The 13,948-nt window shown below is 35.8% G+C and overlaps 1 protein-coding gene across 2 annotated transcripts in view; it reads left to right on the forward strand.

Moving 5' to 3' along the window:
* Positions 1 to 9,385: 9,385 nt before the first annotated feature.
* The window catches only part of LOC131154901 (DAR GTPase 3, chloroplastic), a 31,888-nt gene continuing 27,325 nt past the window's right edge, over positions 9,386 to 13,948 (forward strand). For both annotated transcript variants that reach the window (XM_058107716.1, XM_058107717.1), the window contains exon 1: positions 9,386 to 9,618. In XM_058107716.1, the coding sequence (XP_057963699.1) occupies positions 9,490 to 9,618 (129 nt within the window). In that variant the 5' untranslated portion in view covers positions 9,386 to 9,489. The remainder of the gene's footprint in view (positions 9,619 to 13,948) is intronic.

Consider the following 13,948-nt stretch of genomic DNA (forward strand, 5'->3'; position numbering starts at 1 on the left):
TTAGCTGGCTGTTGTAATGTATTACTCCCACATGACTGGGTTGTGTGGCCCGAAGGCGGGACCTGACAATGGTTGGCTGACCACTACCAAGTCAAGAGTATAGTCTATAAGTCTGATGGGTCTACCAGACCTGGTCCGTACACCAGGAGCACTCACACACTTCTTAAAACCACATCGACCATCCAATCTCACACCACTCCGTACAGCGGCATTAACACAAATATCATGATAAATTATGAACACATAGCATCGGTACTGTGCAAGTGCTAGCCTAAACCAAGTCAACCAGGTTCTGATAACATATAACATATACTGAAACTGTGATAAATGGATATTTCATACCATTAATTATCAAATCAATCATATCATTTTGCATGTATACATATATCATGAAAATCATCGGCCTGTACGCTGGTATTTCACATTTTACCATAGCTCAACCTGTACGCCGGCAAATTATATCCATAACTCAGCCCATATGCTGGCAAATCATATCCATAGCTCGGCTAGTACACCGGAAAATATATCCATAGCTCAGCCTGTACACTAGCAAGTCATATACATAGCTAGGCCCGTACACCGGCAAACCACATACATAGTGTAACGACCGACTATTTATTTTCCAGTTCTAAATTTTTTTTTCTTTTTATAATACTCTGATACCTACTAGACTAAACAAAACCATCAACCTAAGCAGCGCGAAGCGGAATTCATATAAACACAATCAAGAAAATATACAATACCAGAGTGCTAAAATGTGTCCCCAAAGTATACATATATGATTATTTCCCAAAATACCCTCAACTGGCTAGGTCTATACATAAATACTCCCAAAAATACTCACTCTACTAACAGAGCAGTACTGAAGCCCCTCTATCTGCAAGTTTGATTTGCTTGCCTACCTGGATCACTTGAAAAATGTTAAGGTAATGGGATGAGACGACACTCAGTAAGACGAAATATGCTATTGCTAGTGTGTGGCAAATGAGTTACAATTTTATAAAAACCTGTTTCTATATAATCATGTATAACTGAATATGAGAATACAAGTACAAATAACATATAAAACCACCACCTATACCCATGTTTCTTAACAAATCTGTTTTTATAGGTTTTCCATTCATAATACTTCTACTATACACAAGTGCACCCACTGTTACTATAAAACTGTATATACATATAATAGTTGAAAACTTCCCTATGGATAACTGTATGTCATGATTTAACCCCTCATGACAAGGTTGTGCGGCCCGTAGGCTGGATCTATTCTGGCTGGCCGACCAGGATAAACCACTATACTCCGTCAGTCTGATTAGCCCTCCTCAACCTATATATGATAGGGAGCCTGTCCACTCGTGGGCTCCATACGATCGACTTATATACCACGTATTATCTGAATAGGTGGTTGCAATCTATACTGTATATAGCTACTGCACCGTGCTCTGTAATCTATAATGGTCCATCAGAGTCTGATACTATATAATACATCTCTATATACAACTATCTGTTTTACCATGATTTTGTAATAACTGTATAAACTATGACGCTGTGATAAACTGTATATGTATCAACAGTATTTCTGAAATGAATTGTAAAATTGTATGTCATGGTACTGTAAACTGTATCTGTATCAACTATATAATCATGGTATTATGTAATTACTATAAAACATATCCACTGTTTGTATATTCTGTAAAACATAACTCCAGAAAATACTGTAAAACATATTTCTGTACTATATCTATATTCTCAAGCCACACAGTAATTTTAAACATATTAAACATAATAGAAAAACTACACAAATTCCTACTATGAATAATACTCTGGTAGAATATATATATAATTTTATGCTGAAATCATACTCGTATAGCCTAGCATAGCATATTTCCCTTACCTGATTCCTGTTAAAAACCCCTCACGGTGACGGGTCTTACACCCGTTGGGTTCTCCACTCAACACCTTGAAAACCATATATCCCAAAATAAAACATCATTATTTCTACGTCTACAATATTTCCTACAACTGCTGAAAAGTCAAATTTCAACAAAAATACATTACCCTGAATTTGGGATGAAATCCAACTTCGTCCCACCGACGATCCGCTCCGGCAGACTTGAAGTGAACTTCCCCAGGAGCGTCGTGGTGGCCTCAGATCATCGATCCGGCGACTGACGAATCCAAAATTGAAGAGAGAGGAGGAGAAACCGTTGGAGAGAGAAAATGAGAGAATTTTTGTAAAAATTATGCATATAACCAGGATTTAGGCTATTTATACTGTGGGATTCATCGACGAGTCACGTCACCTCGTCGACGAGTCCTGTAGAAAGTTTGTCGATGAACCTGCACCCTCATCGACGAATTTTAGACTTCACAAAAATCCTCTCTCAGTATCTTCTCATCGACGAAATCCTGAAGAACCCTTGTTGACGAAGTCGGCTACCTCCTTCTGTTACTGTTTCCATTTTCTTCCATCTTTATTATTTAAATACCATTATTCTTTGGGTCCTTACATTCTCCCCTCCTTATAAAATTTCGTCCTCGAAATTTTCTATTCGTATAGCTCATCATCCCTTAAAGGCAAAACGGTCTACTTATTTTATTACCTGCCCTCACTTATGGCGGAGGAATACCGTGGTTACATGGGTAGTTCTGGGAGATTACAATTATAACAGAAAATTCCCCCAAAACCAAAATACTACCTATCCTATACTCTACATTACAATTACATTGTACAAAACAAAATTATCACTACTTTAATTACACATCACTGCTATTACCCACTAAACAAATGGGGGTATTTCTGTCTAATTTCATCTTCAAGCTCTCACGAGGCTTCTTTTACTGCGTGATTCCTCCACAAGACTTTTACTAGTGGTATTTTCTTATTGCGCAATTCCTGTTCTTTTCTATCCAAGATTTGTACTGGAGCTTCTTCGTATGCTAAATCCCCACTGAGTTCCAAATCTGCATAGCTGATGATATGGGAAGGATTTGGGACGTATTTCCTTAATATGGAAACATGAAACACGTCGTGAATCTTGAATAGAGATGGCGGTAAAGCCAGTTGATAGGCAACTGACCCAATCTTCTCGAGTATCTCAAATTGGCCAATGAACCTAGGGCACAACTTACCCTTCTTCCCAAACCTCATGATTCTCCTTAGCGGTGCTATTTTCAGAAACACATGATCACCCACTTCAAATTCCAGTTCTCGGCGGTGAGTATCTGCGTAGCTTTTCTCCCGACTCTATGCTGCACTGATTCATTCTCGAATGAGTCGGAATTTATCGTATGCCTGCTGAACTATCTATGGCCCCACAACTCGCCTCTCACCTAACTCACTCCAGTATAAAGGGGAACGACACTTCCTACCATAAAGTGCTTCATAAGGAGCCATGCCTATGCTAGTATAATAGCTGTTGTTGTAGGCAAATTCCACCAATGGCATATACTGAGTCCAGCTACCCCCAAAATCCAATATACACACCCGCAACATATCCTCAAGTACTTGGATAGTTCTCTTTGTCTAACCATCTGTTTGAGGATGGAAAGCGGTGTTGAATGCTAACTGAGTCCCCAGTGCCTCCTGTAAACTCTTCCAAAACTGTGATGTAAAACGTGGATCACGGTCCGAGACTATGGATACCGGCACTCCATGGGGTCGAACAATCTCCTGTATGTAAATCTCTACTAACTTGTTCATAGGGTAGCCAAGCTTGATGGGTAGAAAGTGAGCTGTCTTCATCAACCTATCAACAATTACGCAGATGACATTTTGACCATGCGGCGCTGGTGGTAGCCCCGTAACAAAATCCATGGATACGTGGTCCCACTTCCATTCAAGAATGAAAACTGTATATATATAATTTCTAGGAAAAACATGTATAACCAAAACATGACGGAACATAATGGTTTCCATAGCATAATTCATCTCATATAAATAACAATACAAAAAAAATCCTAGTAGGTTAGCTGGCTGTTGTCATGTATTACTCCCACATGACTGGGTTGTGTGACCCGAAGGCGGGACCTGATAATGGTTGGCTGACCACTACCAAGTCAAGAGTACAGTCTATAAGTCCGATGGGTCTACCAAACCTGGTCCGTACACCAGGAGCGCTCACACACTTCCTAAAACCACATCGACCATCCAATCTCACACCACTCCGTATAGCGGCGTTAACACAAATATCGTGATAAATCATGAACACATAGCATCGGTATCGTGCAAGTGCTAGCCTAAACCAAGTCAACCAAGTTCTGTTAACATATAACATATACTGAAAGTGTGATACATGGATATTTCATACCATTAATTATCAAATCAATCATATCATTTTGCATGTATGCGTATATCATGAAAATCATCGACCCGTACGCCGGTATTTCACATTTTACCATAGCTCGACCCATATGTCGGCAAATCATATCCATAACTCAGCCCATATGCTAGCAAATCATATCCATAGTTCGGCCCGTACGTTGGCAAACATATCCATAGCTCAGCCCGTATGCTGGCAAATCATATACATAGCTCGGCCCGTACACCGGTAAATCATATACATAGTTTAACGACCGGCTATTTATTTTTCAGTTCTGAATTTTTTTTTTATAATACTTTGATACCTACGAGTCACATCACCTCTTCGACGAGGATTCTTTAGGATCTCGTCGAAGAGGTCTCGTCTCATCGACGAGAAGATACCGAGAGAGGATTTTTGGGGAGTCTGAAATTCATCGACGAGGGTGCACGACCCAAACGCTGGCAAAACATATCCATAGCACGGATCGTACGCCGGCAAACATATAAAATCTCGGCTCGTACGCCCGTTTTTCATTATAAAAATCCATATCTTATCACATTCCCAGAAAACGGTATTTCTTTATAATTTCTACTCATGCCACACGAACTAGGTTTTTCGTATATTTAACATACCATCATTTTCAGCAGTATTTTCCAAATATAAATCATATATAAATATATTTATTTTTCCTGAAATCTAATGTTGTAATAACATACATATATTTTCATAAAATTACTAGTCTAGTTTATCCCCTTACCTGAGTCCTGAAAAGCCCCTAAAATAAACAGCCCCGCACCTGCAGGGTTTCCCGTTCAACACCTTGAAAACAACATTCTCCATAACTAAAGTTCAATATTTCTACTCGTACTATGCTTTCTACAACTATCAAAAAACCAAATATTGAGTAGAAAGTCTTATCCTGAATCTGGGATGAATTTCGAACTCGATCCACTGATGATCCACTCCAGCAGATATACAGAGAACTTTTCCAGGAGTGTCGTGGGGGTTTTGGATCGTCAATCTGACGGTAAACAAACCCAAAAATTGAGAGAAAAGGAAGGAGAATCGAAGGGCCCGAGAGAGGAATTCCGCGGCCAAATTAAGCTGAAAATCGCATTTAACTACTATTTATAGTGTGGGATTCATCGACGAGCCACGTCACCTCGTCGATGAGTCATGTAGAAGGTTCGTCAATGAACCTGAACCCTTGTCGACGAATTTCAGACTTCCAAAAATCCTCTCTCGGTATCTTATTGTCAATGAAACCCTTGTATTCATTGACGAGGCCTGAAAAATTTCTTGGGATTATCACATTCAAAATGCAACGTTCGCGACGAAGTCGGTTGGCTCCTTTTGTTCATGTTTCCATTTTCCTTTCTTTTTATTATTCAAATATTATTATTCTTCGGGTCAGTACAGACATGTTTAGCTTCATCATGCTATTTCAGACCACATGTACTCATTTGACTTAAATTCTTCTTAATCACTGTATATGAGTCCTAATATTTGTATACTTTTTGTTGTTATAAATTTAAAATATTTTTTTTAGTGAATTTAACTTCCTATAAATTTTTTTCTTTATTAGAGTTAGCCAAGTTTGCTATTTTGCCTAAATTTCTCATTTTTTTAATAAAGACAAAGTTTATATGTTCTGATATATCATCTTAAAGATTTAAGAAATTGATTATATAAGTATAATAACTAGCATTATTATTAATATCATTAATAACAATCAACACAAATAGTCTACCATTAAAATAACCCTTCCCAAGACACCACTATGAGTCAAGCTCAAAAATGACTTGATTTCAATCATATTAAGGATGGATCTAGAAATCAATTTTCTCATAATATGTAGTATATTATGTAGATTAGTTAGTCTTTGTCTCTTCAAGGTAAGTTCAAGGATCACAATGCTTTTTCCTAGCACAAGTGAAAATTGAGCACTACACATAAATAGTGGTTCGTCGTCTACCTTTTCATGTATTGAAAAGGTTACAATCATTCCATATGTTTGGTGGCTTTGGTGTCACTATCTAGTCATTTGGCGTGATCCACATGTAATTTAGTTAAAATTTTAAAAATGGAAATAAATTCTAAACAAGTTAAAGGTTTAACCCTAACAAAATACTATTTTACCCTTACTCTTAAAGGCATAAAGTTAAAAAACCTAAAGGTTTTTTTTTTTTTTTTTTTTTTTGTAAATTAGACAAAAAAGGACAAATTAATTATAATGAGCTATTAGGAAGAATTTATTTTTACTTTTTTGTTTAAAAATGTTATTTGAAACAATTTTTAATTGGGTTACATGCAAATTTAAGTGCTTTAAATTAGATGTATTGGAAATATACATATAAAAAATTTATTTTAGAATTATTTATATATTTTTTGCCCCCATTGAAAAAAGTTTTTGGGTTTATCACTACCTCAAATACCACAATAGAAATAACCTCATCTTTCACTAAATTGGCTTGGGGCTTATTGTTATTATTACTAGTACCAACGAAACCTATAATAAGGTGCATGATCTTCAAGTTTACTACAAACACAATAATTACCTCTCGTCTTCTTTATGCTGATGAGTTTCGATTGTTTGAATGGTTGTTACTTCACTTGTCACCTCATTTGTTGGTTCAATTGTATGGTCGGTTGTTAGTTAGATTGTTTCCTAGCTATGTTGTTGTAGCTTTGGCCAGCTTGTTTCATATTTTAAAATTTTTTCTTTGATTTAGTCTCGTCATCTTCATTATTTTGAACCGTCATATTTTTGTTAGCTTCTTCTATCATTAGCCAGACAATAAATTATTCCAGGTTTATGTCCTTTTTGTGCACAACTTTCCTCTAGTCTTATTTTAGGATAGTAACAACTTATTAATCAAGGAGGCTATGTAAAAAACTTTATTCACTTCTACTCCCTCTACTAACATGTTGTACAACAAATTTTGAAATTCAAGAATTTGGAAATCTACTATTTTTTCATCAATCATCCATAACATAGGAATTTGCTGAATTGAAAAATGTCCCGAATTTCCTTGGTAATGTCAAAGTTACTATAGACATCAAATAACTCGTTTAAAAAAATATTAAGAATGTAAAATTTTTGCACTTCACGTTGTATTCCTTCCACTTGACTATGACATTACTATTATTTCCTTCTATCTTGGTTGGGGAGTTTTTAAAACTTGTACCAATGACAATGTTTTTAAAGCAAAGTAAACCTTTGAATTTCAAACGTTTATAATTGGGACTATAAAAAAAATTTTACACAGGTGGGGTCAACTAATAGTATATCTAATATAAGATTGAAAGTAACCAATTTTGAGAAGTAGAAAATAAATTGCAATAGGATAACAATTGAATTACTAGCAAAAATAAAATCACTGTAGCATAACTAATTGTCATAGTCCCACATCGGATGTGTACTGGGAAGATCTTGGGTTTATAAAAATAGTTTAGACTTTAATTATGTGAGACACCTTTTATAAGCCAAATCAACGAGGCTGGTGAGCCAAAGCGGACAATATCTCACCGGATTTGGACCCAAGACCATTACATTTCATATTAGAGCCACCCTAAGCATACTATCATATAGATAGATTCTACACAGAGGTGTAAGCTACTAAAACGAGGGTCTCAGAGATGGATGGGAGAGCATGTCACGATCCCACATCGGTTGTGTACTAAGGAGATATTGGGTTTATAAGGATGGTAGGACTCAAACTATGTGAGATGCCTTTTCTATGACAAATTCGCGAGGCTAATATAATATGCCAAAACGAACAATACTTCACTGGAGTTGGGCACTAATCAATGCATAGAAGGAACTTTAAAATCAATTTTGTGCTTATGGAAAACAATTCTTGGTGCAAATAATTATTGTGTGCATAGTATCAAGGACTACTTGTATAGACTCTGATTTGTTCGAACTATAAGAGTTAATGTCTGTATTTTATAATTTTAATTACTTTTTATAAATAATTTTGAATATTCACGTTTTAATATTTATAAACTAAATTCGAACTATAAGAGTTATAGTATCTATTTAATCAATATAGTTGAAACAAATACATGAAAAAATACATATAAAAGTACGAATATTGTAAATCATTTCGTGGACAAATTCTTATCTTTTAGAAAGAGACTAAAAAATCTTAATAAAAATATATGTAAATAAATTTATGAACAAAATTATCCTTATCTTTAAAAGAAAAAATTTCAAACATCAACATTTCTAAAAATAGTTGTACCTTTTAAACAGACCAAATATTCTTAAAAATATTATTCTCTTTAGAAGCCAAATACTTCTAAAAAAAATTCAATGAAATTAGATAAATCAACATTTACAAATCGATTTGAATTGATTAAAAATATAGATGTAGTCTTATCATAAATATTAATAAAATGTACATCCCAAAATAAAATAGGTAAATTCCTTTAATAATTTCTAAAATTACTGAAAAGTGTCCAACATCATTTAGATAAATAATAATATAATCTCTAAAAGTTAAGTTTTAGAAATGAAATTGCAAACCTAGAAGTACCTCTAAATAATAAATTTCATTATTTAAAATTTTAAGCACTCATCGTTAAGTAATTGAAAAATAACAATGAGTAAGATTTTAGGTAGAAAATCACAATTTACAAATTGTACAAAAGTTGTTCATATTATAATGGGAAGAATTCATAGATTGAGATTTTTATAAATAAAAATAATGGAAATATAATTATTAAATTGTATCCATACGTCATGTAAATATTAAAAATTTAATATTTCTCATAATTTTAAATAGAGTAGATTTTTATAATATAAAAATAATGGAAATATAATTATTAAATTGTATGTAAATATTAAAAATTTGATAGTTCTCATAATTCTAAGTCGAGTATTCATGTCATATCATATCATATAATTTTAAAGATTTTTTATGTCTGTATAATGTTGATGTCTGTATTTAATAATTTTAATTACCTTTTATAAATAATTTTGAATATTCACGTTTTAATATTTATAAACTAAATTAGGACAATATAAAAATTAATTTATTAATTTTTACATATTTATACATAGAATAACAGACAAAGCTGGAGCCTTATTTAGTATTATCCCTTTTATCCAAGAAGGCCATGCGGTCCAGTGCAGGCTCAAGCGTTCTCTGAACTGAGAGAGAGCCCTACGGTGCCACCCATGGCGGCTCAGCTCTCTGGGCTATGTCTGCCTAACTCTATTTTGCCAAGCAACTTGCTTCGAGTCCGAAGCGGACCCTCGGTGACGGCTCTGGCAGCGGCCACTCCTCCTTCCGCCCCCATTATTCAGGCAAGATAATCACTCGTTGCTAATTTATGTTCTTTTGTTTCTGTTACCATTGATAATTTCAGAATTAGTTCTTTGAAGGCTCCATTTTTTTGCTGCTATGTATTTTTCAATTCTTTCTAGAGAAGTATGTGATGATGAAGGGCTTTGTTTATGTATTTTCTAGATGCTTTCTGAGTTTTTTGAGAATGCATCTAATCTAATCTGTCATTCACTGCCATAAGTTTCTCAAAATCTTGAGTTAAAATTATGCCTTTCTCGTAATGTTCGCCGCCTTACCAGAATTCTCATTATTTCTCCTGGTTTTCGGATTGGCTGAGTGAAAGATAAAATGATTAGTATGACAGTGGGTTTTGTTGTGACTCAGTGACAACATTTAGTTAGTTGATATCGTTTTAATTGCTTGTGCATTGTGACCAATTTAGTTAGTTTAATTTGGTAAGTTGAATTGATTACTTTAGTAGCTAATTCTGTTTATTTAGTTTGTTTGATTACTAGGGCATTATAAATAGGATGAAGGAAATAAATAATGCTTCAGAAGTTAAGAATTGAATTGAATGTTCTCCCCATCTCTCATTTCTCCTTTTGCTTGTCTGTTCTTCTAGTTCTCTTGTACTTTCATTCCTCTACTTACGTGCTTCTCTCCATTCTTCCCTCTATTCTTTTTATCTTCCTTATTTTTTCTTAAAGAATTACATTCTTTTTCTAGTTGTCATCTGATCAACTAGATTGAATCATAACAAATGGTGCCTGAGAGGTTACATTCTGGTGTGAAATATTGCCGCTAGAACATTTAAAGGGAGAAAAGTTATGGATGACAGCTCCAAAGGTTGATGGCAAGATTGAATAAATCTGCATCGGTTTTTGCTGCAGAGCCTCAATTGATAAAGATGGAGCAAAAGCAATCACAGCAACCCTTGCCAGTGACTGGATTTGAAAAATGGCAGCCTACTGCATTGGCTAGTAACAAAGCTTTGGTGGAAGATTTCTTCCTTGTTCAATTTCTCAGAGGGCTCGAGAGCAAAATACAAATCAATATCCAAGACTGTGGTATGCCCAACACCAATGCATATCCTTTGTCTCTCTAGGTTTCTAGAAATGATTAACGAATTACAAGACAGGAAGGCCAAAGAATTAGTTCTTGTTACGAGCCAATAATTAATTATGAGAAGTGTTGAAACTCAAAGCAGAGACAAAGCTGTAATGGTGGGTAACATTGTTTGGGAGACAGATGAGGGCATGCAGCTAAGGCTACTGTGCTGAAATCAGATCCAGCAACCAAGTTTGAGAAAGTGGACTTGAAGAAGTGAAATCTAAAATTCTTCCAGGTCAACTTGGAAATAATCCATTAGATGAAAACATTGAAGTCCAAGAAGATGGGTCCACTGATTTTCTAATTTACCCATTATTCTAGCTCAGCCAAAAAAAAAAAAAAAAAAGGGCAGCCCGGTGCACAAAGCTCCTGCATATGTGGGGTCCAGGGAAGGGCTGGACCGCAATGGGTCTATAGTACACAGCCTTACCTTGCATTTTTGCAATGCAACAAAAAATTTAAGCTCAGCCTAGAAGAAACGAAGAATTGCATTTCTATGGAATGCTTGCGACAAATTTCAGAAATGAAATTACTGAAAATCTCCTCTGCTCGAAGTTTTCAAAATGTGAGGCAACATTCGATGTTGCTCTTACAAACAATTACAAGGATAAACTCAGTAGTTTTGGGGTTTTTTAGCATTCCAATCAAATGAAAAAAAATGCTACTATTAGCATTCAGGCCTTGGGAAATGCACAAATTGGAATAGAGAAATTGTTGGTAGGAAGTAATCTAAAGAAGAAAAAGGACTTCTTGAGCAGTGTAATCAAGGGTGTGCTCCAATTGTATGTAGGAAGAGCTCCAAAGAAAAGGGGAAAAGGAGAAAGGGTCAGGGAGGGGATTGTAACTCAAAGTTCTTTAATAAATTGGCTAAGGAAAATGAGACATGATTTTCTTAGAGAATTGGTTTTGAGGGAAGGGAGGTGATGAGGGATGCTTGGCTGATTGCTGATGAGATGATCTTTATAAAGAGGAGGATTGTTGTAGACCTATGATTGAGGGATTGAATTGGATTCCCATTTGTTGTGCCCAAATGTCTTGGTTGAGGAAGAGGAAGGGAGGGCAATGGTGTTTGATTTAGAAGAGAAGGATAAAGCTCCGGGTCTCAATATGTTTAATATTGTATGTATGTATGTATGTATGTATGTATGTGTTCAATAAGTGTACGAATTTGGTGAGGGAGGAGTGTATGAGTATGCAGTGAGAAGTTGTTTTTTCTTGAGTTTTATGGGAGTGGGGTCTTGGGGAAGAGTGTCAATTCAACATTTATCACTTAGTGCCTAACAAGAGTTGATCCATTAAGGTGTTAGATTCTAAGCCAAGTTAAGGTGTCAGATTTTAAGCCAATCAGCTTAGTTTTATGGGAATGAGGTCTTGGGGAAAGTGTCCATTCTACCTTTATCACATGGTGCCTAAGAAGAGTTGATCCACTAATTGTAGAAGATTATTGCTAAGGTTGTGCATAGATTGAGTTTGGTGCTTAGTGATATTAAGTTGGGAAAAATATGCTTACACCCTCTAAACTATACGATCTACTACAGATGCTCACTTTAACTTTTAAAAGTGACATTTACACCCCAAAAAAACTATTTTCATAGTTGCAAAAGACGCCTTTCGTTAACGAACAATGTTAAATCTAATGGATTATTGTAATTATATGTTACATGAATGGTTAATAGTTTTTTAGAAAAAATGACTCCCCTCGCCGACACCTCTTCGTACGCCAATTGCCTCCCTCGTCCTCAGCCTTCTTGCCCTCGACCATGTTGAACTTCCCCTTGTAGCCTAAATTGAACTTGAATCTTCTCCTCGTCAACCTTACTTTCTCTCCTCACTACAACCCTAATCCTTTTCGAACTCCTTGTAGCCTAAACCTTAAATCGAATATGGATGTAGAGATGGCTGCTGCAGTGCTTCCCTCTGTCGTGACCCCCTCCTTCTTGGTTTGCGATGATGGGCTCCTTCCTCTAGCAACGATGGGAGGCGCGCTTAAACTTGAAGCCTTTTGCTCTTCTTCTCCCTCCTCTTTCATTCCCCTACCTTTTCCTTCTCTTGATGCCAGAAGCCCTAAACCCTCCGCGAACACTATACCCTTCACGTTGCCTTTCGCCTACGTAGCTTTGACTTTTGTTCCTGGTGACTCCCATTCCTACCTTCGTCCATGGCAGGCACAAAGCTCTTGGTGTGGATTGAGAGCAAGACTTTTGATTTAGCCATTGAAGGAGAGGAAATTGACCTCCTGAGACTCACGGAACTTTGGAATGGTTGTTGCACGTCTATCTTTTTGGACTTGGAGGAGCTTGCTTGGTTCCTACCAATGTTTTAAAAGGCGAAGGTGTAAGGTGAGGCATTTTAGTTCTTAAGAAGTGAGGCATAAGCCTTATGGTGTTGAAGCATAGGCCTTTTCAGACTTCTATTTTTAGATAAAAATATGTAAATAAATTACATATGTTTTTAAATTAAAGAAAAAATTAAGAAACACAAATATAATTGTAAAAAAAATATATACTTTGCAAACTACCTATTGACCAATCGAAAAATTGCTAATTTGAATTCATGATACAAATCATGACAAGAGACAACTATATTATTATAAAGTTCAAACTATTTTCATGATTTACAATACAACTCTAGGTTATTTTAGGAAGGTTGAGGTTCAATTGTTCAAGAGTCTTAGAAATCAACTAATATTATGCCATTCCTTTTATATAAACACGTACTTAAAATTTTGTATCCAAAAACTTGAGAATCACACACCCAAAATGTGTAAGCCTCAGCTAAAAAGGTGCAAAAAGCATGCCTTTTGTACAAATGCCTAAGCCTCAGCGTGTAATGTGTTAGCCTTTTTGGGATTTGGTACTTAAGATTGAGCCTCAAGGCATTTTAGGCATGGATAATAAAGCCTTTTAAAATATTGGTTTGTACGAGCCTAGGAAGACTTGTAGAGCTTGAGAAGAGGCCCTCTCTCACCCTCATGGTTTTGTAAAATGCAAAACAAGGAGAGAACACTGTTGCTCCAACTGAAGTCATACAAACATGGCAAGTTCATCTCCCTCTTGAAAACCAATAGCGGAGGCTGGAGTTTTGGTATTCCCATAGGGTTTGATTCCAAAGGGTGGCTCAAGATCTTGAATGTTGTCACTGAACTGAGTTGGTGTCTGCTTCCACCCCCTTTCTAGAAGCCCCTCTACAAGAAGCAACATAGAGCCTTTCCCCTTGCCTCAAGCTAGGAGGCTTTGAAGA

Source organism: Malania oleifera, chromosome 5 (assembly GCF_029873635.1).
Source record: "Malania oleifera isolate guangnan ecotype guangnan chromosome 5, ASM2987363v1, whole genome shotgun sequence".
NCBI lineage: Eukaryota > Viridiplantae > Streptophyta > Magnoliopsida > Santalales > Ximeniaceae > Malania > Malania oleifera.